At 36.1% G+C, this 26590-nt stretch overlaps 1 protein-coding gene across 3 annotated transcripts in view; it reads right to left on the bottom strand.

The window, feature by feature from the left end:
* Positions 1–8833: 8833 nt before the first annotated feature.
* C1D (C1D nuclear receptor corepressor) overlaps positions 8834–26590 on the bottom strand; it is a 44354-nt gene continuing 26597 nt past the window's right edge. Inside the window, exons 1-5 of one of the 3 annotated variants that reach the window (XM_019718201.3) lie at positions 26363–26462; positions 13514–13660; positions 12711–12777; positions 12341–12396; positions 8834–9704 (exon numbers count right to left, since the gene is read on the bottom strand). In XM_019718201.3, the coding sequence (XP_019573760.1) occupies positions 9540–9704; positions 12341–12396; positions 12711–12777; positions 13514–13651 (426 nt within the window). In that variant the 5' untranslated portion in view covers positions 13652–13660; positions 26363–26462 and the 3' untranslated portion in view covers positions 8834–9539. Of the gene's footprint in view, positions 9705–12340; positions 12397–12710; positions 12778–13513; positions 13661–23687; positions 23823–26362; positions 26463–26590 lie in introns of those variants that run through there. The other 2 variants (XM_019718208.3, XM_074332079.2) reach the window with 2 other exon arrangements.

The raw sequence follows: 26590 nt of genomic DNA, 5'->3' as shown, positions 1-26590 counted from the left end.
GTGCGCTTCTCTCTTTGTATTCTCAGAGGCTGGCTGGGCATCAGCACACAGCAGGCACTCCGAAAGCACTTGTGGACCTTAACCAACTATATCTTTAAACTGTTTCATTAAAATGTTTATTATAAACAAGTGGGGGAATGCACAATACAAAAACTGAATTGGCAGTGGAGTATAAATGGACCAGAGGCTGAAAGAAAATATTTCGAATGTTAATTATCTTCTGGTGGGGAGAATTCCTTTTCCTTTTCTATAAAGAACATGTATTACATGGCCAGGAGAGGAAATCAGTACACTAAATAAATTAATGTACGGAAAATTATGTTTGAGGAACATACCCAGGTTTGCACTTCTTGAATAGGTGCAAGATGGTCTGAGCTGCAGGGCAACTTGTCAAACCTGGAGGACTTTCCCATTGCTGACACCAGCAGCAGAGCACACTGCCAGAAATGTGGCATGGCTCCAAATCATGCTGAAATGTGGGTGTGCAAATTGAACACTGACACAACATAAACCCAAACTGAAACCTGCTACACGGTATTGGAAAATTCAGTGCAAGTTTGGCCAATCAGCAAACCGCATCCAGGGATCTCCTGTGAAGCCGCCTCCGTGAGCAACAAAGACAGAGGTGAAGCCTCCAGAACGGACTCATAGCCTCGTCTCCCTGTGTCGTCTTGGCCGAGGCCTCACCTCTCTGAGTCTCAGTAACTCTGCAAACAGAAAATAATAAACACCCACCTAAGCCGGCTGGTATAGATCACAAAGGAGCTAACACAAGGCCTGCCTCTCCTGACTAGCTGGTGCTGGCTGCCAAAAATAAATGCACAGACCCTCCCACCCGGATCATGCCTAACATTAACACACGGAACAATTACTCTCCAGAGAGGAAGGGATGACTGAAGAACCTTTTTATTCAGTAGTATACCACTTTTTCAATTGACTAACCTATGCTTTAATTACAGACACTAGTACAAAAAAAATAGGGAACATGGAGCCTGAGTTCCAGCTGTGAAAAAATGACAATCCAGTGGGAATTCTAAGGTATCATTTATTCCATTTTATTCACTTTGTCTTCATAAAAAGCAAAAATATTTAAAACAATCGATAAGCATAGCATTAAAACAAAGCCCTAATAAATTCAACTGTGCTTCTCAATTCACCTATTAACTAGCATTTCTTATTTCTGACAGAAATATATATTTGTGGAAGATGATTCCAATACTTTTTTTTGCCTTGTAGAAATTTGAATATATTGAAAATGTCTTCCAATGTGTCAGGAAATTTAAGGAACTTGAAGATGCATTTTAAATTAAAGACCACATCTTATTCTGAATGAAAGGATCCAATTGCCAGCTTCTCGGGACAGATCCTGGTCCCACTCCAATTTTATTACTAATAAATGTAAGATTTTCTACATCGCCTTTGATCACATGATTTTTTTGCTTTGAACTTCTACAAAAATACATGGCAGAATCTACAAACAAAAGCTTTAAAAATAAATACCACCACCAAATGCTGGCGAAGATGAAGAACAGGAACTCTTATTCATTGCCAGTGAAGATGCAAAATTGTCAGACACTTTGGAAGGCAGTTTGGTGGTTTCTTACAAAACTAAACATACTCTTCCCATACGATCCAGCAATCACTCTCCTTGGTATTTATACAAATGAGTTGAAAATGTATGCCCACACAAAAACTTGCACACAATTACAGCTGCTTTATTCATAATTGCCAGAACTTGGAAGCAATCGAGACGCCCTTCAGTAGGTAAATAGAAAATCAAACTGTGGTATATCCAGACAATGGAATATTATTCTGTACTGAAAAAGAAGTGCGCTATCAAACTATGGAAAGACATAGAGGAACCTTAAATGCATATTACTAAGTGAAAGAAGCCAATCTGCAAAGGCTAACTACTGCATGATTCCAACCATATGATGTCCTGGAAAAGACAAAACTATGGAGAAACTGGTTGCCAGGGGTTGGAGGGAGGGAAGAATGAACAGGGATAACACAAGAGGATTTGGGGGACAGCGAAGCTGTTCTGTATATTGTAATGATGGATACATGTCATTATACATTTGTCCGTGCCCATAGAATGTACAACACCGAGTGGACCCTATATATCAATTATACCTTAATTAAAAAGAGTGAACCCTAATGTAAACTATGGACTCTGGGTGATAATGATGAGTCTGTGTAGCTTCATCAGTTGTAACAAATGCAGCACTCCGGTGGGGGTACTGATAATGGTTTAGGTTATGCGTGTGGGGGTAGGCAAGGGGTTGGTTAAAAGGGGAATTCGCTGTACTGTCCACTGTGAACCTAAAACTGCTCTAAAAAATAAAGTTGGTTAATTTATTAAAAATTACGTATAAGGGGTAAAGTGAGTACAGGCCATAAATACATCTCATACAATTACAGCCTAAGATGATTATTTCAAATGTTTCTGTAAATTTCAAGGCAGCACATAAGAATTAAGCTTAGCAAGACAGAGTCTAAGAAGATACTAAACGGTACATAGTACCCCCCTTAAAAGGATGAAAGCACACATGAATACTATTTCTAAAGCTCCTTTAACATTTCTTTTCGATGTTACATATTTGAAGTTACTTTCATTATCAAGCTAAGTGACAGAATGAAATTTAATTACAGGTATTTCCACTGTTATACATTTGGCAATGTAATGTAGCTGGGTAACTTCAAATAACAACTTGTGCTAAAATAAAATTTTTAGTGCCCATAATGAAGACAAACTGTTAGGTTTGTCCTTTTTACTATTCTCTACAAATTTAAAAACTGACAGATAAAAATCTAGCAATTCCACTCCTTAACCCTGATTTTAATGGTTCCTAGGACAAATCCTAAAATGATTTTTACGTTTGGCTACACTTCTGACATGTATCTCTTCTGATGCTGAACAATCAATTTCCATTATAGATTGCAGTGAGAAACAGACCTTGAAAAAACTTATAAGCATGTTTCCTATGAACTAGCCTCCTTTTATGAAAATTAGGTACAATAAAGTTCCTCCTGCAAATAGTATGAAGACATTCTAGCGAAGATCACACTCATCTACATAGAACCCTACTGCTGTGGTATCTAACTTTATCCTGAAGAACATTTAGCAGTTTTGAAAGAGCATGGAAAGCAGATCAGAAAGAGAGCAACTTCCAAATAATAATTCTTATTTTTCTGGCTATCTCTGGAATGCAACTTGTCTAAAATTAAAAATAAACTGAGCCCAAATGTAGGGAAATGATTAAATGCCTACAGTTTTATATAGTTCTTTTTAAACAATTAAATATTTACTACACTTAAGCATTCTTATATTATTTCCCCATCACTGAAGTATTTTATTGCCTAACATTTCAAAAACTAAATTAACTAGGATTCACCGGGTTAAGTGATTATCACGCTGCTTCTTTGAACAAATTTTGTTACTGATTAGTACAACTTTCTCATTTTTTTACCAAAAAAATCGTGTACGTGACAAAACCACCACCAAAAGCCAGTGCTCCCTTCATCTCTGCTCATATGAGGGATTATCTTTTAAATCACTTGTCTTTAATTCTGATGATTACCTTAGTGACGCATACTGACATTGATGATTCATTCATTGGACCTCATCTGTGACTCTTCATCCTAAAAATTAGGCTTTAATTTATACTGCTCCCTCCCTCTTACTCCTTCCAGTTTTTGATGCAAGAATTAAAAGAAAATATAGTTATTACCTTTACAACTTAAAACCATCATCCATCGGTGTTGAGCACCTGGATTTCTCACCCTCCGAGGATACCGTCTTCTCTCCTGCTCATTTCTAACTCACTTCTGCCTACTGTACCTTTACTTTTACGTCAAGGTTGATTTTGTTTCCATTCTTGTATTCAGTGTTTAATCTATTGGTTGATTCTAAAAGCTGAAAAACAATTAGCAGTATAATAGTAAAAAAGATTAAACTGGGCCTAAATTATTAACAAAAACAAAAACTTCTGAGTTCTGATATGTAACTTTAAAGAAATAAAACAGAACAGCACATTATAAAGATTTTGAGGAAAAAAATGTTTAAGATATTGTTTTTAATCTATCCAGATGAATTCAATGAGACTTTTTAAAGTGTACATGCTCGTCATCTAAGAGCACAAATCACATACAACTTGTGTAAGATGTTTTAAGTATTTGTTTTCATTATTTGAACGTGACTGCTGCATTTTATGAGGAAAAGACCCCATGCCACATAACAAGCTTGGTGAAAATCTTTTCTCCATGGAAACCTGACAGGGTTTTCTTTTCTTCAGGGAAAGGAGCTTCTTCAAACCAAGATAACAACGTTTAAAAGATGGCACACTCAATCATCACTGACAATGTCTGCTAGAAAGGTCTGAACGTTTTGGCTTCAGAAAGAGTATCACAGACCCTTGACATTTCAAGGTCAAAGTTCTGAAATCTCTGCCCAAGTTCAAAACTATTCCTGGATAAGTTTACACAGGTTCCTGGTTTTTAGAATTACATTTTCATCTTGTATCAGTTTCTTCCATGTACTTTCACACCCAAGTTATTAATCTTTTTAATTCCTCTCATCTAATGGCCATTGTATTATTAGGTTGGTGCAAAAGTAATTGCGATTTTTGCAATTTTTAACCTTTAAACCTCAATTACCTTTGCACCAACCTAATAATTTGCTAGGGCTGCCACCAGAAAGTACCACAAACTGGGTGGCTTACACAACAGAAATGCATGATCTCACAGTTCTGGAAGCTAAAAGACCCACATCAGTGTTGTCAAGGTTGGTACCTTGGAGGCTGAGGGAGTGTTCCAGGCCTCTCCCCTAGCTTCGGTGGTGCGCTGGCAATCTTTGGTGCTCCTTGGCTTATAGAAGCATCATCCAAATCTCTGCCTTCATCTTCACATCATGTTCTCCCTGTGTGCCTATGTTCCAATTTCCCTTTATAAAGATACCTGTCATACTGGATTAGGGCCCACCCTAATGACCCAACCTTCACTAACTGCAACGACCTTATTTCCAAATAGGGTTACAATACGAGGTACTGAGAGTTAGGACTTCAGCGTATGCATTTTGGGGGAACACAATTCAACTCAACACAGCCGTTTTTCATATGATAAAGTTTGGTATTTTCCAATCACTACATACTATTTGAGCAAGTGCTGCATTTCCCATGCCTACAACAGAATTTGGCACACACGAGGAGCTCAATCAATATTTGTTGAATGAATGAGTAAATAAATGAATGAGACGGCAAGTGAGGAAAAACACCGTGGATGCTAAGAGGTTAGCCAGGCTAAATCATTAGCTGAACAATGCCTTCCTGAATGGAATTTAGCAGGAATTAACATGTGCCTTGGCAAAACTGCAAAATACGATATACCCCATGGATCTCTAAGGTCAGTCATAAATAGAATCACAAATGTTAAAACTCACAAATATCAAAACACACAAAACCCAGAAACTATTACATAGGGTATATCCTTTAATAATGATTTCTTTCTTAAGGGAAAAATAATAAAGTGTCATAAATAGGGTAGTAAATGATTTCTATTTAAGTCAGTCAAGGAATGCATTATTTGAGGGAGCAAAGATCACTAAATGAAACTATCAGCCAGATACATTACAACATGGTCTATAGGCAATCCATTGCGACAGCACTAAATCAGAGGCGATTCCTTGTTATAACAATTCTCGTTATTTTAACACTTAAACCTTTTTGGAGAAGGTCCAAGATGAATTGTATACTCTAACAAATTGTGTGTAACAAGCCTCTATGCTTTTTACAGTAACATTTTCAACAGAGCCTCTCAATAGGTAATGCATACGTAACAAGGAACTGAAGGTATCCTTTTCTATTTCTCCTAATCATCTCATTCAAATCATATCACCATGAATTTCCTGGGTACTTGGCTTTAAAATACTGTATTACTATAAACTTTAAATTCAAGCCCTGGGTAGGTCTACATTCATTTCAGCAGAAGCATCTTGAAATGTTGAATTATCATCTTCAATTTCCTTCAGTCATTTATTGTAGCTGCCAAACTGAAATGGTGTGCCTGAAAGGCAACACTAAACTGGAAGCAAATAATAAAAAGAGTCTCTTAAATGTTTCATTTATAAAGTCTTATTTTTCCCACCATCAAATTTTGTATACTGTCGGAAATATATCACTTTACAAAATTGACATCTTGCATGCAGTTATTCTGCCATGATACATTTGCTAAACTTCAAGGGACGGGGGCAGCTTCGTTTTTCAACCTTTTATGAACAGACGAGCAATAGAGAATGAGGGCAGTTTTGGTTTTGGCCTTGTGGGGTGGGGTTGGGGGTAGGGGCACAGAATGAAAATTAAACCACAATTGCAGATATCACTATAGCTATCTCCTTTTCTGGATAGTTTTACTAATATTCCAGGCTATATTAAAACTTATGCCATAAAATAAACACTTTAAAAGGGCACATTGAATCAGAGGGTGGCTACTCCAAAGAGCGGTCTATGACAGCTCACTCTGATAAGAAAATGAATCTGCAAACCAAAAACATTCAAATCATTTTCTTGAAATCCTGCTCACAGGCAATATAATAGCAAATTAATCAAGCAGAACAAATCTACAAAATTCTATTAGAAAGCCCTATATACTTTCCCCCTAACATAATTGATAATGACAACTATAAAATGCTAATACATAAAATAAACAAAATATGGTTTAGATTTCCAAAACTAAAGATTTTTAGACCATGATACAGGGGAAAGGATTTTTTTTTCAGTCAAGTACATTCAGATCACGTTTATATAACATAGGTTGCTACCAAGGTCATTCGGTAAAAGAGCCATTGAATTTATCTGAGCAAGTTTACTAATTATGCTCTGAAGGGAAAAAATGAGACGCCAGCGTTTCTTTTTCTTCTCTTTATATACTAAACTTTAGCTATTACACGGGGGTCAGAATCACTGTTCAAATCTTTCTCAGGTAATGTCACTTTGTAAAGCCAGAATTTCTGATAATTTTTTGCATAAAATTATAGTTTAACTGTATCATAACTCAGTGATTCTTAAAGCATCTTTTTCTTCAATGACTTACTCAAGAAAAAAAGTATCTATATCAATCCACTGTCCGTTTTTGAAGCATTTCCTACATTTGTAGCAAAATTTCAAAGCCTTATTTAGAAATAATGCCAATCCATTTCTAATAGCTAAGTAGAACAATTTTTTAATCTGCAGGGTATCTTAAAAACCAATCAACTCGCCATAACCTCCTAATTCCAGGAACCATAATTCAAGCTTCAATTTTCCTCTTAACATATTCTACTTTACTAAAATGAATTCCCATCCTGCAACTATGAACAAGAAAATTGTACTTAAAATAATATTAAAAGACAAAATCTCATTATTTAGTATTAGATTAATAGTCTATAATTCCAACCTTAAAAATATCTATAGCTATAACCTCTCCAACTTGTTAATTCCCAAAGAGATTAATAAAAGGTGTAATTAACATCTAAACTTAGAGCAGACTGTCATTTGGAACAAACTATGTTAATAACTGCACCGTAGTCAAATAGATCAACCCCTCACCCTCTATGGTTCTAACTAACGTTAATGAGCACAATTTGTCATAAATTTTCCAGGAACTCTGAAAAACCGAATTGAACAAAAAGACTTTTTTCATAACACTTTATAAAAATAGAATAAAGGCTGGAGTTGTTTTATTTGGAAACTAGCTCAGTATTTGACAACATAAATGTCATTAAATATTTGTGAAGTGAATAAACAAGAAATAAACAACCCAGTGCACTACTACCATTCAGCTCCTTATTATGTGCTAAGTATTTAAAATTATATATAATAAAATGGAATACACTCAAACTGTTTTTTATTTCTACTAATAAACAGTGAAAGGCTTATTTACCTAAGAATCTCCAATTTAACAAAATAGAGTTGGACTTTCACAAACTAATAATTTGGCTAATGATATTCTGTAACTATGACATTTTTAATTTTTTATTTCTGAAATTAGAAAACAAACAGAAATGCAAGTTTAAAGTTTCTTTGCAATAAATAAGGCTACATGTACACTACACTTGATTTGAATAACTTTAACTCTCCCATAAAGTTACTTTAAAAAAAAAATTTTTTTGAGAGAATGAAGGTGAAAAAACAGTAAATAACTATAAATGTTCTTCCACTTCAAAAACTATCTGACATCTGAGCCAGAAGACTTTCTGCATTTATCAGTGACTTCCTCTTCATGTGTCATAGAAAGAGTTCAACATGCTTCACAAAATCCATTACATTTTAAGACCGTTTCCAATATATACTACCATAAATCAAGAAAGCCATTTATTCAAGGTTACTTATGGAGAATTAATCACACAGAAAATTTTAACAACTTCTTTTTTCAAAAATTAAAGTACTTTACTGTTCTTGGCATTCCTACATATAATGATGTGGATTCAAAGAGTGAAAGCACTGAGGGAATATAATTAAAATTCATGGGTTAGACATAAAAAATAATTTTAATACACAGAATTCTGTGACAAATATTAGAAAAATCAGAATATAAACACAACGTAATCTCATTTGGATTTGTCCTCTGCTTAAGTGGCAGCATATAACATAGAAAGTTGTTCCAAAACAACTTGTGTGCACTTGATAGAGCCTCAAAACACATGTGATCAAACAATCTGAAAAGTGAGACCAAGAGAACTGTGGGCACTAAGCATCAACGACAAAAACTCATGAATGTCTATATTCCTACTGACTTCTAAAACCTATCTTCTTAATTTCAAGGGCAAGTTTAATCAAAAGAGAAAAATAAACAGGTCAGCTCCACAACATTTACAGCCTTTATTGACAGGATATAGCCATTATGCCAAAATTCAGCCATCAATACACAACCTCATTTCCCATCTAAAATTAATGAGAATATATTTTACTTTAAATGGGACACAGAGGCAAAAGTGCCAAGAATAAAAGTATAACCTTAAAGTCTTAAATTCACACTTCAAATATCAAAAGAAGCAATTCCCAAAATCATGAAAACATGAAGTAACGACACAGAAAAAAAAAAGGACATTCAGTCATTTCATTTTTTCTTATATACAGTGAAAACAGATGTATTTATAACTTCAGCCTTCAGACAGCATACTTCATAAAGTCATTATTCATTTAAAATAGACAAATGTTTACAAAGAACATTTAACTTAAATTTCATAGTTGCTTATAAAATGGTACTTGAAAGATTGACCTACATAAGAAAATAAAAGTCCTGTCAAGAGACATGATAGACTATAAATATAAAACATACCACAATGTTAAAAAACTTCATAGTACTCTATAGGAAAATCAATAAAGATAACTTAATCTTTCTGGGGGAAAAAAGTATTTAGCATTACAAATTTAACTGTAAACTTTATATATGAACTCAATAAGGAATACATCTAAACTTTTCATTGCCACATAATCATCACCTTTTTTGTGTAAAACAATAAAAATGATGTACTTTTTGAACACGCGCACATCAAAACCAAAATGTTAATTTTTACTTTTTCCTTTATTGGCAGCTTTGGATGCATTTTTAGGTTTTGGTTCCCAGAGGGCATTTTTTACAAATCTTGAAGCTGCACCTTTGTCCAGCTTGCCAGCCTTTTTCTTGTCTGTGATTTCCTTGACTCTGTTCATGTATACTCTGATTCTTTCCTTAAAGACAAAACAAAAAAAGAAGGCGATAGATTTATTAAGCTGCTCACCACCACTAACTTTATTATACTATACCTCAGTTAAACTCAATAGATAGGTATTTATTGCCTGTTGAGTGGAGCTAGTAAATTCAAGGGAATAGGATAAACTTGCTCCATGCCCTTCTAGAGTTCATAGTCTGGGGGTATACGGACATTAAAAAGTCATTTCAGAAGTGTTCTCAGTGTTTCCAAAGAGGGAGAACTATACTAAGATATCACTACAAAGATAAACATTGAACTGTTTATATGTGGTTATACATTCTTTAATTTAGCATTAACCTAAATCCACATATTAACTCTTATTTACCTGAAGTCTACCATCTAAAAGAGAGCTCGCATATACTTGCAACATATAAATTAAACTCTCTTAAAATTTTTCTAAACAGGAAATGGATGAGGCAGGATTTATTTATTTTATGTTACCTTCTAGTGACACAATTAAAATAAGCAGAATGCAAATGCAAGATCTTTTATTCAATTTCATAACCGTGATTGATAAGCACATATTTCCTAATGACATATACAGTTCTAATCAGACTTAACAAGGTGAGAAACATAATAGGTTGCCATACCATTAAAATCTTCTGAGGCCATTAATCAGAATAAAGAGCTATTCTATACTTCAATTGGAGAAATAAAGGTGATGAGAGCCATAAAATAGCACAGTAAATGATTGATCACTGCTTAAAAGCAAGTTTCATTAAAATAATCAAAATAGCTATATAAACATACACAAAAATTGCAGAACCTTAGAAGTCTTTTATTGTAAAAGACTGACAACCCTGCTCAAAACCCTCTCAAGGCCACCCATTTCTCCCAGAGCAAAAGCCAAAGCCCTCACAAAACACACCCACTCCAGCCCTGCCTCAAATGACCTTTGTCCAAGACCCACAGCCACTCCCCACTCCTTCCTGTCAGTTGAAATGTTCACCCTGTGAACAGGCCGTGCCATTACCATTTAACGTGGCATCCTATCCAAGCACGCCAATCTCCCCACCATGTGCTATGTTTACATTTTTTTTCCCGTAACATATACTTTCTAACATACTATATGTTCATAGATGTATCATTTGTTTGTTTATATTAATCATTCGTCTCCCTCCACTAGATAGCCTGGTGTCTGCCACAGGGCAGGGATATTTACCGGCTTTAATTACTGAGGAATCACCTCACTTGGAAATGCCTGGCTCCTAACAGACACTCAAATATTTGTATGAATAAATTGACTATTTTCAAAGCCTTTCCCTATTCACGATGGATCTCTCACACACTAATTCTGTGATCAATTAGTGATGTCTGTCACAAGGTCAGAAAATGAGAATAGGCTTATGTATGCTTTTTATTTGTCAACCCTTGTCCAGAATATGAATGTACTCCTCCATAAAATGAGTTCTGAGGGAGAAAGAAGACAGTTGATTTATCCTTTTCCAAAGACAGAACCAACTATTAAAATACTCCAAATAACTTTGTGTTAAAGGAAAAAAGAGAAATTTTATAAATGTAAAGTCCATACGTATTAGAAAGTTGAAAACAGATGACACAATGCATACTTCTTAGGATTTAAAGTCAGTATCACTGCTCAAATCAAAATCTGTATATTACATTGTTTTATACTTTTGCTTTAAGTATTCTTCACAATTTCTGTATTTAAAAATAAATGTATTTTTCCCCCAAGAACTTTAAAAGAAGTCTTAGTCTACACATTAACAAAATGAAGAAAACAGATCTGGTTTACCCATTTTTTAAAAAATAAATGACCAAGTACTTCCAAGGTTGTATGTAACATAAGACTTGAGAACAATAATACAGTGTCAAGTATATTTCACATATATATTTACCTTATATTTTATAAACACAAATAAATATATTAATATTCTTATTCATAAAGCCAGGTCGAGGAGGTTACCATAAGTTTGATTTCAATTTTTTCTCTTCCAAATTGAATGATTTAATTTAATTTTTGAAGTCAGCAAATCTCTAAGATACCAGACCTTATATACTGTACTTATACATCTAAATGGAATACAAAGACAAACCTCGAAGATTTATTACAGGTTGTAAATATGTCACTAATGCGGAATTACTGGACAGTACACATACAACTGGTGCCAAAAAAGCTTTTAGCTTTGTTGCTGAACTGGATTCTTTACTGCTGAGAAAATGAATTAATGGAAGAATTGAAAAGGTGGGGGAGAAACTTTCCCGTCTTTGCTAGTAAATCAACTAGAATATACTTTTAAGAATTGTGTAAGAGATTTTTTTTTTTTTTTTTTTTGTTAAAGGCAGTTGTAGAGATGAACAGGATTTCAAGAATTTATAGGAAAAATAATATGGAAGTTATAAATAATTACTAGAATCGTAACATTTTCCCAACCAGAGATTTATGTAATTGGTATTCCATATGGAACACCAATTCTCTGACAAAGGTAAGAAAAAGAAAAACTAAACACATGATGAAATCTGACTCACTTTTATAATTTCAACTCTAAATAATTTTGTCCTCCACAATTAGTGTGATAAAGGCACTGTGACGAACTTCAGGAATACTACAACAAACAAACATGCAAAGTAAAAGGAAATCCACTGTAATCTTACCAATTCCTGCTTTACTGGATGTTCCTTAGGATTAACTCCCTGAGTTGCCAAGTAAACTACAAGAGAAAGATTTCATGAAATAAAATGGTGTGTATGTTAATTAAGAACATTCATTAAAGAAACTCTAGTTACTCACTGAAAAAGTCACACAAGAGATAGATTAAATCTTATATTATTCAACTGCTATGTAATAATAAATGTATGTGTGGCTCACAGGTATGTGGTATTCTGATTTAAGAGAAATAAATATCTGACTATTAAAGTTGTCATAAAGTATAATTGTATATAAATGGCTAGCATTTAAAAAATAAATCACCTTTGCCACAATAAATAATTTGCTTTCTGATTAACTCCAAAGTGATATACATACCCCAGAACATTGAATTTAATGTGTAAGCAGAAACTAAATCCACTTTTGCTTGTTCAAGTGGGTCCAACTATTAAAAGAGAGAAAGAAATAAAAACTTTCAGCACCATCACGTAATATTTTAAACTTTCACCAGGCTCAATGTATCAAAGAAATGTTTTTTTCACTTCCTATAATCCAATAACCAAATAATCTGGAAATAATTTGCAAAAGAAGTTTTGTTAACCCGTGATTTTTCCCCACAAATTTTCAATTCAGGGTACCATCTTTAGTTAGACGAGGAATGTGTATAATCCAAGAAACATTCTTTTGAATTATTTTAATTTCAGGAGTTACGATCTGGGCTTTGTATGTCAAAAGTAATTTATCAATATAAACATGGTACATGATGCATTTATGTATAAGAAGCAGGCTAAAATGCTTAGGCACTACCAAAGACAGAAAAAACATAATGAGATTTGTTTTCGACTGTCAAAGTCAATTTACTCTTTTTGTCCTATAGGCTTTCCAGAAACCCTGATAACATCATTGTAATACTTAAAAGGCCAATGATAGAGTCTGTCAAAAAGAATACTGTGAGTGCTCCTTTTTTTTTCAAAACCAAATACAGTCAAAATAAAAATATAGTTAAGAGGTATTTCCTAAAATTGTTTTGTATTTTTCCCCTAAAAATACCTAAACACTTATAAAATTTAAATAAAAGGGGAAAGGAGCATATATCATTAATCTATTTCTTCTTCTATGTTTCCTACCACAGCACTTGGTTTTATGAATTTCATTTTTAGAAATTATGTTTTTTGAAGTACCTTCTGCAACAACTCATTTCTAGAAACAGACATCATGGTCTTCAGCATCTCATCTACGGCACCAATAGAATTCTCAAATGTTGATAAATACTCATGAATTTCTGTTGGATAGTCTTCATTAATTTCCTCTGCTGCCATTATGAACAACTGGAAAAAAAGTAAATTCTTAGAATTCATACTGGAGATAGACGGCTCTTCAGTTTACAAAAAAAAATCAATAGGTCATATCATATATTTCAAAAGTGCTAAAAGAGTTAAAACCTGAAAATAATTAAACAACTCTTAGAATATAATTCTAGAGCAACTACATTCAAATTTGCCCTCTTCTTAAGTTGCCAGGGAACAATTGGGGGATGGGGGAGACAGAGCCACCCAAGTTCACTAACAATACATACATCAGGTTCTCCATGCTTTTCAAGAACTAAAGACATGACTACCAAACATGGAGTAGCAACAATCAAAATCCGACATTTAAAAAACTTTCTGTTGAAGTTAAAGACCAAGCAAAGCAATGAAAGTGTGGTAAGTATATCCCCTAATGCTTGCTGAAAAAAATGATAAGCAAAGCTCTTCTTTTTGAAAAACTTATATATTTTAGCCCTTCTAAATTTAGGCGTTGATCTAGCAGCATGGTATATTAAATTAAAAAATGGGAAATCCTAGATCTAAAATATCTCGTGATTCTTTATCACTAAAATCATTTTCAAGCCTACATTTATATTTATATATATTCCTTAAGCTTATTTAAAATATTAATAAAATTCAAAGAGTCAACAAATCACATAAAAACAGAAAAGAAGAAACTTGGGAGAAATAAACTATATGGTTTTCATTTAGGCTAGAGCATACCTTGACAGCCCATCCTTTTAAAATTCACATTTATATCATAATATGTAATATCAACGTGAGAAAAAGCAAAATCCACATCAATGTATTTCTGATGGTATCTAAGACCAAATTTCAGAAGCAATTCTAAGCCATATGTACCATCTTTAGGTTTAAAAACTTTTAATAGCTGAAAATAACTATTTCATTACATAGTTAAGGAGAACAGCAAGAAAGTGTACAATAGCAAATAGCACAACAAAATTGAAGGAAAAAGACTTGGGCTTTGCATCTTGCTCGATCACTGACTTTGTCACCTGACATAAATCACTGAATCTCCCTGCGCCTCAAATACCTCATCCATAAAATCAGGCAGTTGGTCTAATGATCTGTAAAGACCCTTATAATTCTAAATGTTACGACTATGTCATTTAAGTTTAAAAAGTTCTATTTGAATATTTAGTCACAATATATCAACATTTCTATTCAATGAGTATATGTATTCCACTGAGACATCTGGGTTCATTTAAAAAAAAAAGTGAAGTCCACCTGACTATCACTAGTCGTGCTGCAAAGTTACTATCCAACTACTGTGCAACTAGCAATTAAACAAAGAACTGTAATAAAAGAAAACCACACAGGAAAGAATGGTGACTTCCTATTTCAAAAGGCTGACTGGAAATCCGTATTTGCCTCCCATTCTTCCCAAAAGTCTCTCCAAAAATGACAGAAGAAATGTAAAAATAAGTCCATAGTAATGCTGGAAGCCAAGAGGGGCACATACCCATCAGTACACCTCAACAGTAGAAATTTTTGCAAGCTAAAGAGCAAACAGGATCAGACCAATAAGAAACACAGCCAAGGAGCCTGCAATCCCTTACAAACAAAAGAGGAGAATCTAGAAATAAATAACCCAAAAATGAAGGGCAGTAAGAGCTGGGCCATGCGGGCTGAAAACAGCTAACCCAATTTCTAGAGCTGTGAAAAGACTGCTCCAGCATCTGCTGCCCAGATAAAGGTGCAAGTGCAACGGACACAGTGCAAATATAGACTCATTATTTCTTCTCTTTTTGTAAAATCTTAAATCAATAAATTTGAAAATATGAATAAAAAGAATAAGGTGCTGGGGGAAAAAAATCAATTATTAAAACTAACCTAAAAAGAAGTACACAAACCAAATAAATACATTATTACCATAGGGGGAAAAAACTGAAAATAAATCAAAACATCTATCCTCCAAAAATAGCCAAGCCTAGAAGATATTATAGGTTATTTCTTCCAAACCCAAGAAATAGTTAATTCCTATGGTATTTAACTGGTTAAGAACACAGAAAAAGATGGAAAACTTACGATACCTATTTCATAACATACACAAAAGCTCCAGATGAATTTAAAAGAATAAACATATTAAAAGATTATATAAAATATTTATATAACCCAAAATGAAACCCAAATGCTATAAAAGGAAATGGCTGACAGACTTTACATAAAAACTGGAAAAAAAAACATCTATATAGTAAAAGTATAGCATAAGCAAAGTTAAAAGAAACAGCCTGGGAGAAAATATTTGCCAAAATATAACAAAGGCTTAGATTATACAGAGTTCCTACAAAGCATAAAACAAATTAAAATGATGAAGACATAACCCATCAGATTGGCAATAATTTTAAAGATTATCAAAGTTCAATGCTAGCAAGGGTATATACACTAAAGATAGAATATAAATTGGTACAGATTTTTTAAATGCACATGCCCCTTAACTCAGGAAATCCTCTGGTCTAAAGAAATCGCACACACGCATAAAAATGTATCAAAATGAAGTCCTCAAACTCTTTGCATTTCCTCCACTTTATCTTGCATCAATTTTTCCCTCTGCTGGATCATTATCTATAAAGCTCAAAACATTTCATTTTTCCATCTTAGACAAGAAACAAAAGAAACATCTTGACTTCATATCCCACTACAGCTAAAGCCCCATTTTAGAACAAACTCCTCAAAAGAGTTGCTTACACTAACAGTCCCAATTTCTCTCCATTCTTTCTTCAATCTACTACAAACAGGTCTCCTATTTCTCACTCAAAATTGCTTTTTTCAAGGTCACCCACAGCCACATTGTTAAATTCAATGGTCAAGTTTCAGTTCTCATCATTTAACATCCTTGACTCCCTTCATTTGGTTTCTAGGGCATCACATTTTCTCCGTTTCCCTCCCACCTCACCGGATGATTTCTTGGTCTCCTTCACTGCATCCTTCTCACATCCTCAGCCTCTTACCCCTGAAATGCTCCAAGGGCTGTCTGTCCTTGATTCTCTTTTCTTCTAATTTACTCCCTAGGTGAGCTCAGTGCTTTAAATTATAATAAACTCAGTTTGTATCTCCAAGTTTGTATCCCAGCCCTGCCCACCCCACTGAACTCCAAATTTACGTTTACAACCCGGTACTCAATACCTGTGACTGAACATTAATAGATTCTCTAGCAGAAAGTGCCCAAAACCAAATTCCTAATCTTGCTGGCTGTAATCTTCCCCATCTCATTTCATGGTTAACTCCGCCTTTCCAGTTGTTCAGCCCTAAAATGTCGGAGTGGTCCTTGACTCCTCTCTCACCCTATCTTTACAACATATTCAGAATCGAACTTCATCCTATCACCTCTACAGCTGCCACCCTGGTCCAAGCCAGGCCAAGCCATCTTTGTGCCTTGCCTCTATTGTTGCAATAGCCTCCTAAATGGCCTCCTTTGTTTCTGACCGAAGTTTATTAGAAAGAAAATGAGTGGTTATTCAAAATCTAAGTCAGATTATGTCATACCTCCACTAGGAAACTTCCAAAGGCCTGCCCCCTCACACAGAGTAAAAGACAGTCTTTACAATGCCCTATGAACCCACCACAACCTGCCCTCTTGGTTGCCTCCCACTCCTCCCCTCGCTCAGTCCCTCCTGACTCAAAGGCATCTGCTCCGCTCACATCAGATGAGGCGTGCCCCTTCCTCAGGGCCTTTGTACTAATGTCCCCCCACCACCCCAATAGCTTCAGACCTTTACTTTACCTGCCAGAGCTTTACTTGTCATCTACTGGTAAACCTTTCCTGACCACCCTATTTAAAATGCCCACCCTGCCCATCACACCCTGCACTCCCTATCTCTTTCTCTACCTTACAACCCTCAATAGCATCTGACATATTTATTTCATTCGTTTATTGTCTGTCCACCTCCAAAGACAACTACCTGATGAGAGCAGGAATTTTTGCGTTTTGTTCACTAGCACTACCTGGCAGTCAATAAACACGGTGAAAAAATACACTACGAGTATAACAAAATACTAGAAATAGTCTAAACATTCATCAATTGGAAAACAGCTGGAAAAAAGTCATAGAATATTGTATATAGCACAATGTGTGTAATATTTGCCATTTGTGTGTTTTTTAAACCTGTATCTGTAGATATGTAGAACAAGATCTGGAAAGAGACATAAAAAATAGACATTCTCTCTGAGAAGGGCCAGGAATTAGGGAGTCGGATGAAAGCAGACTCATTTCTTAAACTCTTTATTCTTTATTAAATTTTATTTCAAAAAGCATGTATTAAATTTGTAATAAAAATAATCACGAACTTTAAAAAGGCATATTTTAGTAAAGTACTTTGGCTTTTAACAAATACTGCAAGTATAAAAAACACAAAAAGGTCTTTATTTAAATGTAAATTTTTTCATCCAATTTTTCTATTAGAAAATATTTTCCCTCTCTAGAATCATAACGGGGATTTTTGCTGCAATTATTCCCTGTCCCTAAGCCCCAATAAACAAGTAGTTATTTATTGTTAAAATGGGTTAGGGTGAACACTGACAGTGAGGCAGTAAGTAAGAATAATTACCCTCATTAACTCTGAACTGAACCACTTGCCATTTACCTAACAAAAAAATAAAGGCAAGGCAGACTAAAATATACACATTCTTCCATTATCAGAAATTCCCCCCTAATTCAAATGATTTCTTCTAACATTTTATATACACAATTCCCGAATATTGGTTCCTTCTTCAGGAAAAGTTTGGGAGGGAGCTGCAGAAACTTCCCCCAGTTCCCTTTGTTACTGGGACCCCAGGGTGAACCAGCGACTGTCTGGTATGAGCATTGGAACACCACCGCCTAGAGCCAGGTGCTATGTTAGCACACCAAACAAATTAACTCACCTGTTCCTACAAACAAGAAACCGAGCCACAGTGAATTCCAATAATGTGCCCAAGGTAGTACCCAGTAAAATGTCCAAAGAAGAGAAACTAGAAAAGAACTCACCCACCTTTGCTTCTCACTCCCCTCCGGGGTTCTGTAGGTATCCCTCACCCCTCCACCTACTCCTTCTAAAGCTGCAGAGGTGGAAACATGGAAGAGGACAGGAGAAAATGTGCTTCTCTTCATCCTTCAGGAAGATCTGACTGCAACTAAGGGGCAGAGGTGGGGAAACCCTGCCCAGTAATCCCTGCAGGGTGTCATTTCTGCTCGGCTCCTCTCACTGGTATGGAAGCCATAGTACCCACAGAAGAAGAGGGGTGCACAGCATCACACACAGAACTGAACTCATGCCCCTACCTCCTCCCTTCAATTCTCTACTTCAGGGAGGTCAGTCCAGCCAGGAACCTGGGAGTAACCGCACTCCTTCCTCAGACCCCAAATCCATTCATTCTTGTCAGTATCGCTGCCTATCTCCTTACACCACAAGCTTCCCCCCCTCTCACTGACTAGATTATTTCGAGAGCCTGAGTAGTCTTCCTACTGTCAATTTTTCTCCACTCTCAATTTTAGAATGCTACAAAATGATTTTTCTATAGAGATAGTCTGGCCATGGTACAGCCCTGCATAAAATGCTGCAATCGTTCCCCACCACTTTGAATATGATTTCCAAACCCCTTATAGGATGGGTGCCAAGGCCCTTATGATGTGGCCCTTGCTTGTCTGATGAACCTTAGCTTTCATGGCTCCCCTCTTCCAGTCCTGAAGTTATAGCTGTGACGGCAGTTTTCCAAACGTGCCATGCTCAGTCACTCTAATCTTTCACCCTCTGAGTACCACCCTCCCATCTGTCTGAATAAACGCAACTACAAGCTGCCGTGTCACTTAAAACACTATCTGGTACCATCTGTTGATCTACTTGACTTCCCTTTGACTGTCCACTCCATGAGGGAGCTGCGTTATACTGGTGACACACCAGTGGCTGACACATAGAATGATTCTGTCTCAATTTGCCCAGGACAGCCCCAGTTTAAACCTGTTGTTTTAGCCTGCCCTCTGCTCAGCTCCCCATTTCTCCCCCAGAATTCCCAGTCTGAGCAATCCATGATATGGTTGCCCTCAACAAAGTAGGTCCTCTGACTCTCACAACCGCTCCTCACCCCATTTTGTCAGAGAACAGGAGAGTCAGAGGAGTTGCTCTGGGTACCAGCCAGGGTTCAACCAGAGCAGCAGAACCAGCAGGAGGTATATATGAAGAGATTACCAGAAACTGTTTCACACACTTGTGGTCTGGCAAAGCAATTCTGAAATCTGCAAGGTGGGCCTTGAAGGAAGGGCATGCTGGAAAACTCCTGGCTACCAGCTGAAGCTGCTTTTCAGAGCTGAAATTTCTCGTGTCAGGGAAGTCTCAGCTCAGCTTCTAAAGCCTTTCAACTGATTGTGTCAGTCCCACCCACCCAGTTTATCTAGAATAATCTCCTTAATTTAAAGTCAACTGATTGTGGATGTTAATGACATCTGCCTTTAGAGCCAACAGCTAGCATGGTTTTCACTGAATATCTGGGGGCTGCCGCCTAGCCAGGACGGCCCCTCACGAGACCATGACTCTCCTTTAAGCCACCAGCACTACAGCAAAGAAAGGTGCACTCCTGGGATCCCAAGTTGACGTTCTGACAGCATTTTCCTACAACAGCTTTGTTATTCCTGATTGTCAGGTTCCCAAGTAACAAAACTAGACTTCAAATTACAGCTCACAGATGTGGAGGAAATGACATTTTTTTTTCAAAATACCATTTTGCAGCCCCCATGAAGTTATAGATTTAGGCAAAGATCACAAACAGATAAAAGTATGACGGAAGTTTTAAGAGGGGTGAGAGTGACAACACCTAAATACATGGTTCTACTCGTATCTTCAATCACTACATGTTGGACAAACACATGTTATGAACCTCCTCGTGTGAAGCAATATGATGTACCCAGCACCATCTGTGTAGCATTTCCAACTCCCCCAAAACGTTGAATCTGAATCTAACTGAGCTTTTAGAGCCAACTTCCATTTCACAGGAAATATGGAGGATAGAGAAACAAGTTAACACCGCCAGAAAGAAAACAGACAAATCTGAAATGAGAAATACTCTGTAGGACAACTGGCCTGGCTTCTGTAACAAGTAAATGGCATAAAGAAAAAAAAATTGTAAAAAGGGAGGAGAGGTAGAAGAAGAGATTAAGGAGACTTACAAGATATAACAACCAAATGTAATGTAGAGACCTTGGTCAGATACACAAGTGTAAAAAGATACTTTTGAGAGAAAAAAAATCTAAATATGGATTGGGTATTAGATAACACCAAGAAATTACTGATAATTTTTCATCTATGAAAATAACATTATAGGATTTAGATCTGAAAATATCCCTATAATTTAAAGATGAATACTAAAATACATAGGGGTAAAATATATAACATCTTGAAATCGCTTTTAAAAAGCAAAGTTAGTCTTCATGGATTAATTACACTTTGAGAGCAAAGATTTTTATAAAATCTGTGTATATTGTTTCTATAGTGAAATTAGATAGCTAACTCACAAATTAACTTTTAGAATATGACTCAGCTCATAAATTGGGGAACAAGTCAATAAAAGTATAGTCTAGAATACTTAAGCAGTTCTATTATATCTTATCTCATTCCAAATATAGTTGGGGTGAGTGGGAAGATAGGTTACTGGGTACTACCACTTTGGTGACAACTGCTGAACAAAATTCATGAAAACAAGACAGAGCCTATGACTTCAAATGAAGTTTGTCTTACTAACATTTCCAACAAAGTCTGACATTCAAGGGTGTCTAATTAAGAATGTAACAAATTTCCTTCTTAAAAAAGAAAAATGGTGATGTCTTGTATCTTTACCTGGCCCTTATAAAGATGTATGCACGAGAAAATTAACAAACCAAGTTTAAAGTCAAGGGAAAAACTAGGGAAAAATACATGCAACATAAAGACAGACAAAAGGAGCTTCTAAAATCAATTTAACGAAAAACGAACAAATTAAAAAAACACCATACAACCCAAAAGAAAAATGAACAAAGAAAATCTGCAGTTCACAAATAAAGGAATCCAGATGTCCAATAAGCATAAAGTTACTCGATCTTATTCATAATTAAAGAAACATAAATCAATGAAACAAGATGCCATTTTTCATGTCAAACAAGCAAAAATTAAAAAGATTGATAGTACCTAGTATGGTCAAAGGTGAGGAGAAACAGCCTCTCATTCACTATTAACTGTGAGTAAAGTGAGCATTTTTGTGGGGCAATTTGACACTATGCTTCAAAATTATAAATGTACAAATTCTTTGACCCAGAAATTTTACTTCTCGAAATGTGTATTTTCATACAAGATAATGTTCAATGACATCCACTGCAACACTCTTTAAAACACTGAAACTTTAAAGCAGGAAACCTATGTATCCATTAATAAGGACTAGTTAAATAAATTATGATATACTCATTCAATGAAAAACTCTGCAGCAGTGAACAAGTATAAAGTAGAGCTTAGATTCCTTAGATATATTAAAGTGAACAAAAATTGAAGAACACCATACATAATACATCCCATTTCTTTTAAAGAAAAAAGATATATGAGTGTGGAGGCATACTTGTATATGCGTGTTAAGTTTTCTTAAAGGCTCCAACTCCTGGAGACCCTATGAATGAGTGATGCCCACACTGTCCTGTCCTCAAGTGCCAGGCTCAGCTCCCGTGGACTCATGCCTATGGCTTTTTATGGAGTCATTCCATCTCATATTTGGTCGTTTCCTGCTGCCTCCTGTTTTTCCCTAAATTATTGTCTCTTCCAAAGAACCCTGCATTCTCATGATGTGCCTGAAGTAGGACAGCTTCAGTTTTGTCATTTTTGCCTCCAATGATGTTTCACACTTAATTTGCTCTAGGACCCACTTGTTTGTCTTCCTGGCGGTCCAAGGGATCCATAGAGCTCTCCTCCAACATCGTATTGCAAATGAATCAATTATTTTCCAATCAGCCTTCTCCACGGAAAAAGGAAGAGAGTAGGGATAAGTAAAGGAATTATCAGGCAACCAAGCAAGGACCCAATTAAGGTCAGGCAACTGAGAGATGACCCAACTGAGATTGGGTAGCAATAATTTGTGTCTTCTGTGAATGTCTTCAGCAGTGTTCAATAGGCCTGGAACAAGAATGGTTACCCAGGAGGAACTGGATGGTGGGCACAGAGGGAAGATAACGACATGCAAAAGCATCTTTAAAACAACTGACTGGGAGAGAAGTGAGGATTTTTCCCTCTGATTGGAATACCCCTGCCCACCCTTCTCCCCTGTATTTTGGTCCTAGTGAAACTTGTTAATCCTTTAAACCCACAAGTGCCCCCTCCTCCATAAAAGCTCCCATATCATCTAAACAAAAGTAGTCTCTTCTTCTTTGCTCCCAAGGTTTTCCATAGTTATCATACTTGTGTATCCATCAATAATACTCCTTCTTGTGTATCTTGATAAATCCAAGGGTGTCAATCCTCATTTTACTTGATCCATCAACTGTATTTGACAAAATAGAACACACCACTTCACCCTGAATTCCACTTTAGACTCTCAAAATTGTCCTTTTTCCTTACTAGCTGTTCCTTACGTCTTTTTTGCTGGGTCTTCATCTCCCCAAACCTATGATGGCTAAAATGCCTAAGGACTCAGGTCTCCTACTGCTTGTCTTTTCTGTTTACATTCACTCTTTTGGTGACTGCTTCCAGTTTTGAGATTTTAAATACCATCTTTTCACTGACAACTCCCAAATGTTCTTTCCCAGCAATGACGTCCCCACGGAATTCCAGACTTAACAGACTCAACTGCCTACTCAACATCTCCACTTGGATGACTAACAAACATCTCAAACTTAACGTGTCAGAACTGAACTCCTAATCTTCCCCCACAAATCTGTTCCTCCCATAGTGTTCCACTTCTCAGTTAATAACAATTTCACCCTTCTGGTTGCTCAGGCCCCAAACCTTGACAATCATCTTAACTCTTACAACCCACATTCAATCCATAAGCAAATCTGTTAGCTTTACCTTCAAAATACATCCAAAATTGAACTGCTACTCACCACATTCACTTCTTTTCACCCGGTGAAGCCACTATCATCTCATCTGAATTATCACAACAACTTCCTAGTAAGTGTCCTGGCTTTCACGAAACTACCCTATCTCCAGCAATCTGTTCTTCAGGCAGCCAGAATGACCTGTTAAAAATCTGAATCAGATCATATCATTCCTCTGTTCAGAACTTTCCACTGGCTATTTACCCACTAGGCTATTCCTTCAAGGCAAGATTAATGTTGCATGACATTTGTATCTTCACATGACTAACACAATATCTTACAACATATTAGCTACTTAGTTCACTATTTGTTAACTGACTAAAACCAATGAAAGTAAACTAGAACCAAATTTTGGAGAATCTTAATATCGGATTAGTTTAGACATAAATATTAGAGTCATCACATAGATCAAATAGAAAAACATATGATAATGTACGTTCTGGGTCTGTTTCCATCCCTATGCCAAGTAGAGTTACACGTAATTATGTACTAAGCTAGATAACAAATCCAACATATAATTCTTTTTGGAACTAGAGAGACATCTGTAGATGTTGCAACCAGAATTCTATTACTGTAATGCCTTTTTTTGCACTGCATTATCTTAGAATATAATACTGAAATGTACATACAACAATAACAATCAGTAAATACTGCTGTCTTTGGCAGACAGTCCATGTTAGTGTCACCTGTAATTCTCCTTCAGACTTACAGTAAAATCTCTGAGAAAAGATAGATTTCCTCGTTGTAAAGCTGTTAACCTCTAAAAACAAATTTATCCCAGTCTGATGATAGAATAAAATACAACTTGTAAAGATTGCTAAAGATTGAAACGAATAATTACATCAGATTATAATGAATTTACTTCTATTGTTTAATTCTAATGTTTAATTTGAAGTGTTTTCCAAATTATAAATATAAAGCAGCAAAATTACTTTCCAAAATCCATGGAATTTATTATATTTTCTCATCTCTAAAATAATTATAATAGTACCTAGGACTCTTTTGACATTAAATGAATAATAGAGGCAGCCAGATGGCTCACTTGGTTAGAGCACAAGGTCTTAACAAAATGTTGCAAGTTCAATTCCCGCATGGGATGGTGGGCTGCATCCTCCACAACTAGATTGAAGGACAACGACTTGGAGCTGATGGGCCCTGGAGAAACACACTGTTCTCCAATATTCCCAATAAAAAAAATAAATTAAAAAAAAGAATAATACAGGTAAAGCTATTGGAACAGTGACTGGCTCAATTAGCACTCAATATATTAATAATAAAATGATCAAATACCCTAATCCAATGTGAACTATTTAGAGCCATACTTGAAGGGTCAACTATTTGGAAAGAGTAGCTAACAGATGTTAAGAGTCATTTAAAAAGTTAACAGCAGTTGAGAAACTATCACCTCTGAATTATAATATATACAACACAGCTATTTGCAGGAAATTGTAACAACTTTGACTGAAAAATTTTTTGTGATTATGTTGAAAAACCGTTGTCCAAATGTATAGATACAGAGAACATTTTGATGGTTGCCAGCTGGGAGGGGGGTTAGGGGTGAATGAAAAAGGAGAAGGGATTAAGAAATACAAATTGGTAGTTACAAAATAGTCATGGGGATGTAAAGAACAGCATAAGGAATACAGTCAATAATATTTTAATAACTATGTATAGTGTCAGATGGGTAACGGATTTATCTGAGTGATCACTTCGTAAATTATACAAATGTCTAATCACTATGTTGAACTGAAACTAATATTGTAATTGAAAATTATTTTAAGTTATTTAAGAAAATGGAAAAGAAGAGGAAAAACCATTGTTCATGCTGTCATTATTTTATCTTTCAACAACGAGTACTATCATTTCAAACAATCACAAACAGTTCTATGAATTTCAACAGCGATTATCTGGTTATTTTCAGATCCAAAGTCAACATACGGTTAAGTCTCAGTTCTGACAGTCACATAGTCCAAATGTTAACAAGTGGATAGCAAACATTCATTGGGGCAGATGCATCTTTATCAAGCCAAACTGAATTGCAGTCAACAAACGGGAAGCCATTAAAGATCTTTTCAAACAGCGAACAGAAGTTTGAATCACGCTGGGCCATAAAGTAAACTTTCCTGGGCCATAAAGTAAAACTACTTTCTTGAGATTATCCACTGCAGATTGCGACTGAAGGTCGAAATCAGCCCACCATCACAGGTGGGCTAATATAGCAACTGCAGGAAGTTCGTGATCATGGATGTAATCGATAAAAGTGGATGACATAGGAAAGTCACTCGTCTACATCTTTCCCTTTGGCCTTCCGTTTTAAACATGGCTTGAAGGCAGCTGAAAATTAACTGTAAAGACATGTGCTTTCAAATTTTCCGCCTTCCAGGATCTGAGAGGCGGAACTAAGGAGCGAAGAAAAAGCGCCAAGGCCAGACTAACAGAGACGTGAGGTGCCCAGCCAGGTAAGCCAAAACCTGCAAGCAGCCACAGGGCAAGTGAAGGGGGGGGGGGGGGGGGGTCCTGCAACAAGGCTGGCCCCAACGCTCAGGTGGGAAAGCGGAAGGCTACGAGGCCTGGCCTCGCTCCTCACAGCCAGCCAGAGAATGAAAGAGGGACCCCATCACAAGGAAAGCGGACTTCTGCAGAAGCATGAGAAAAAGTCAAACCCCAGCTTTGAAAAATACCTCACTGCCTTTCCACTCCTGTCTCCCGGAAAGCAGTCGGCCGGCGGTGACGTCACGAGGCGCCGACTCAGCCTACGGCGTGAGCGGCGCTCTGTGATGACCTCACGCTGCTGAGCCCGCCCCTCTATTTTCCTTCCGCTCTCAAAGGCAGTGATTTAAAGAGCTTATAGACTACGTTATGGAGGCGTTTGGAACGAGGCGCTGGGCTCCTTTTCCTAACTTTGTATT

Source organism: Rhinolophus sinicus, chromosome 2 (assembly GCF_057876585.1).
Source record: "Rhinolophus sinicus isolate RSI-liver-muscle chromosome 2, RSI-T2T, whole genome shotgun sequence".
Taxonomy (NCBI): Eukaryota; Metazoa; Chordata; class Mammalia; order Chiroptera; family Rhinolophidae; genus Rhinolophus; species Rhinolophus sinicus.
The sequence above is the reverse complement of the archived record's forward strand: the minus strand, read 5'-3'. Positions and strand labels throughout refer to the sequence as shown.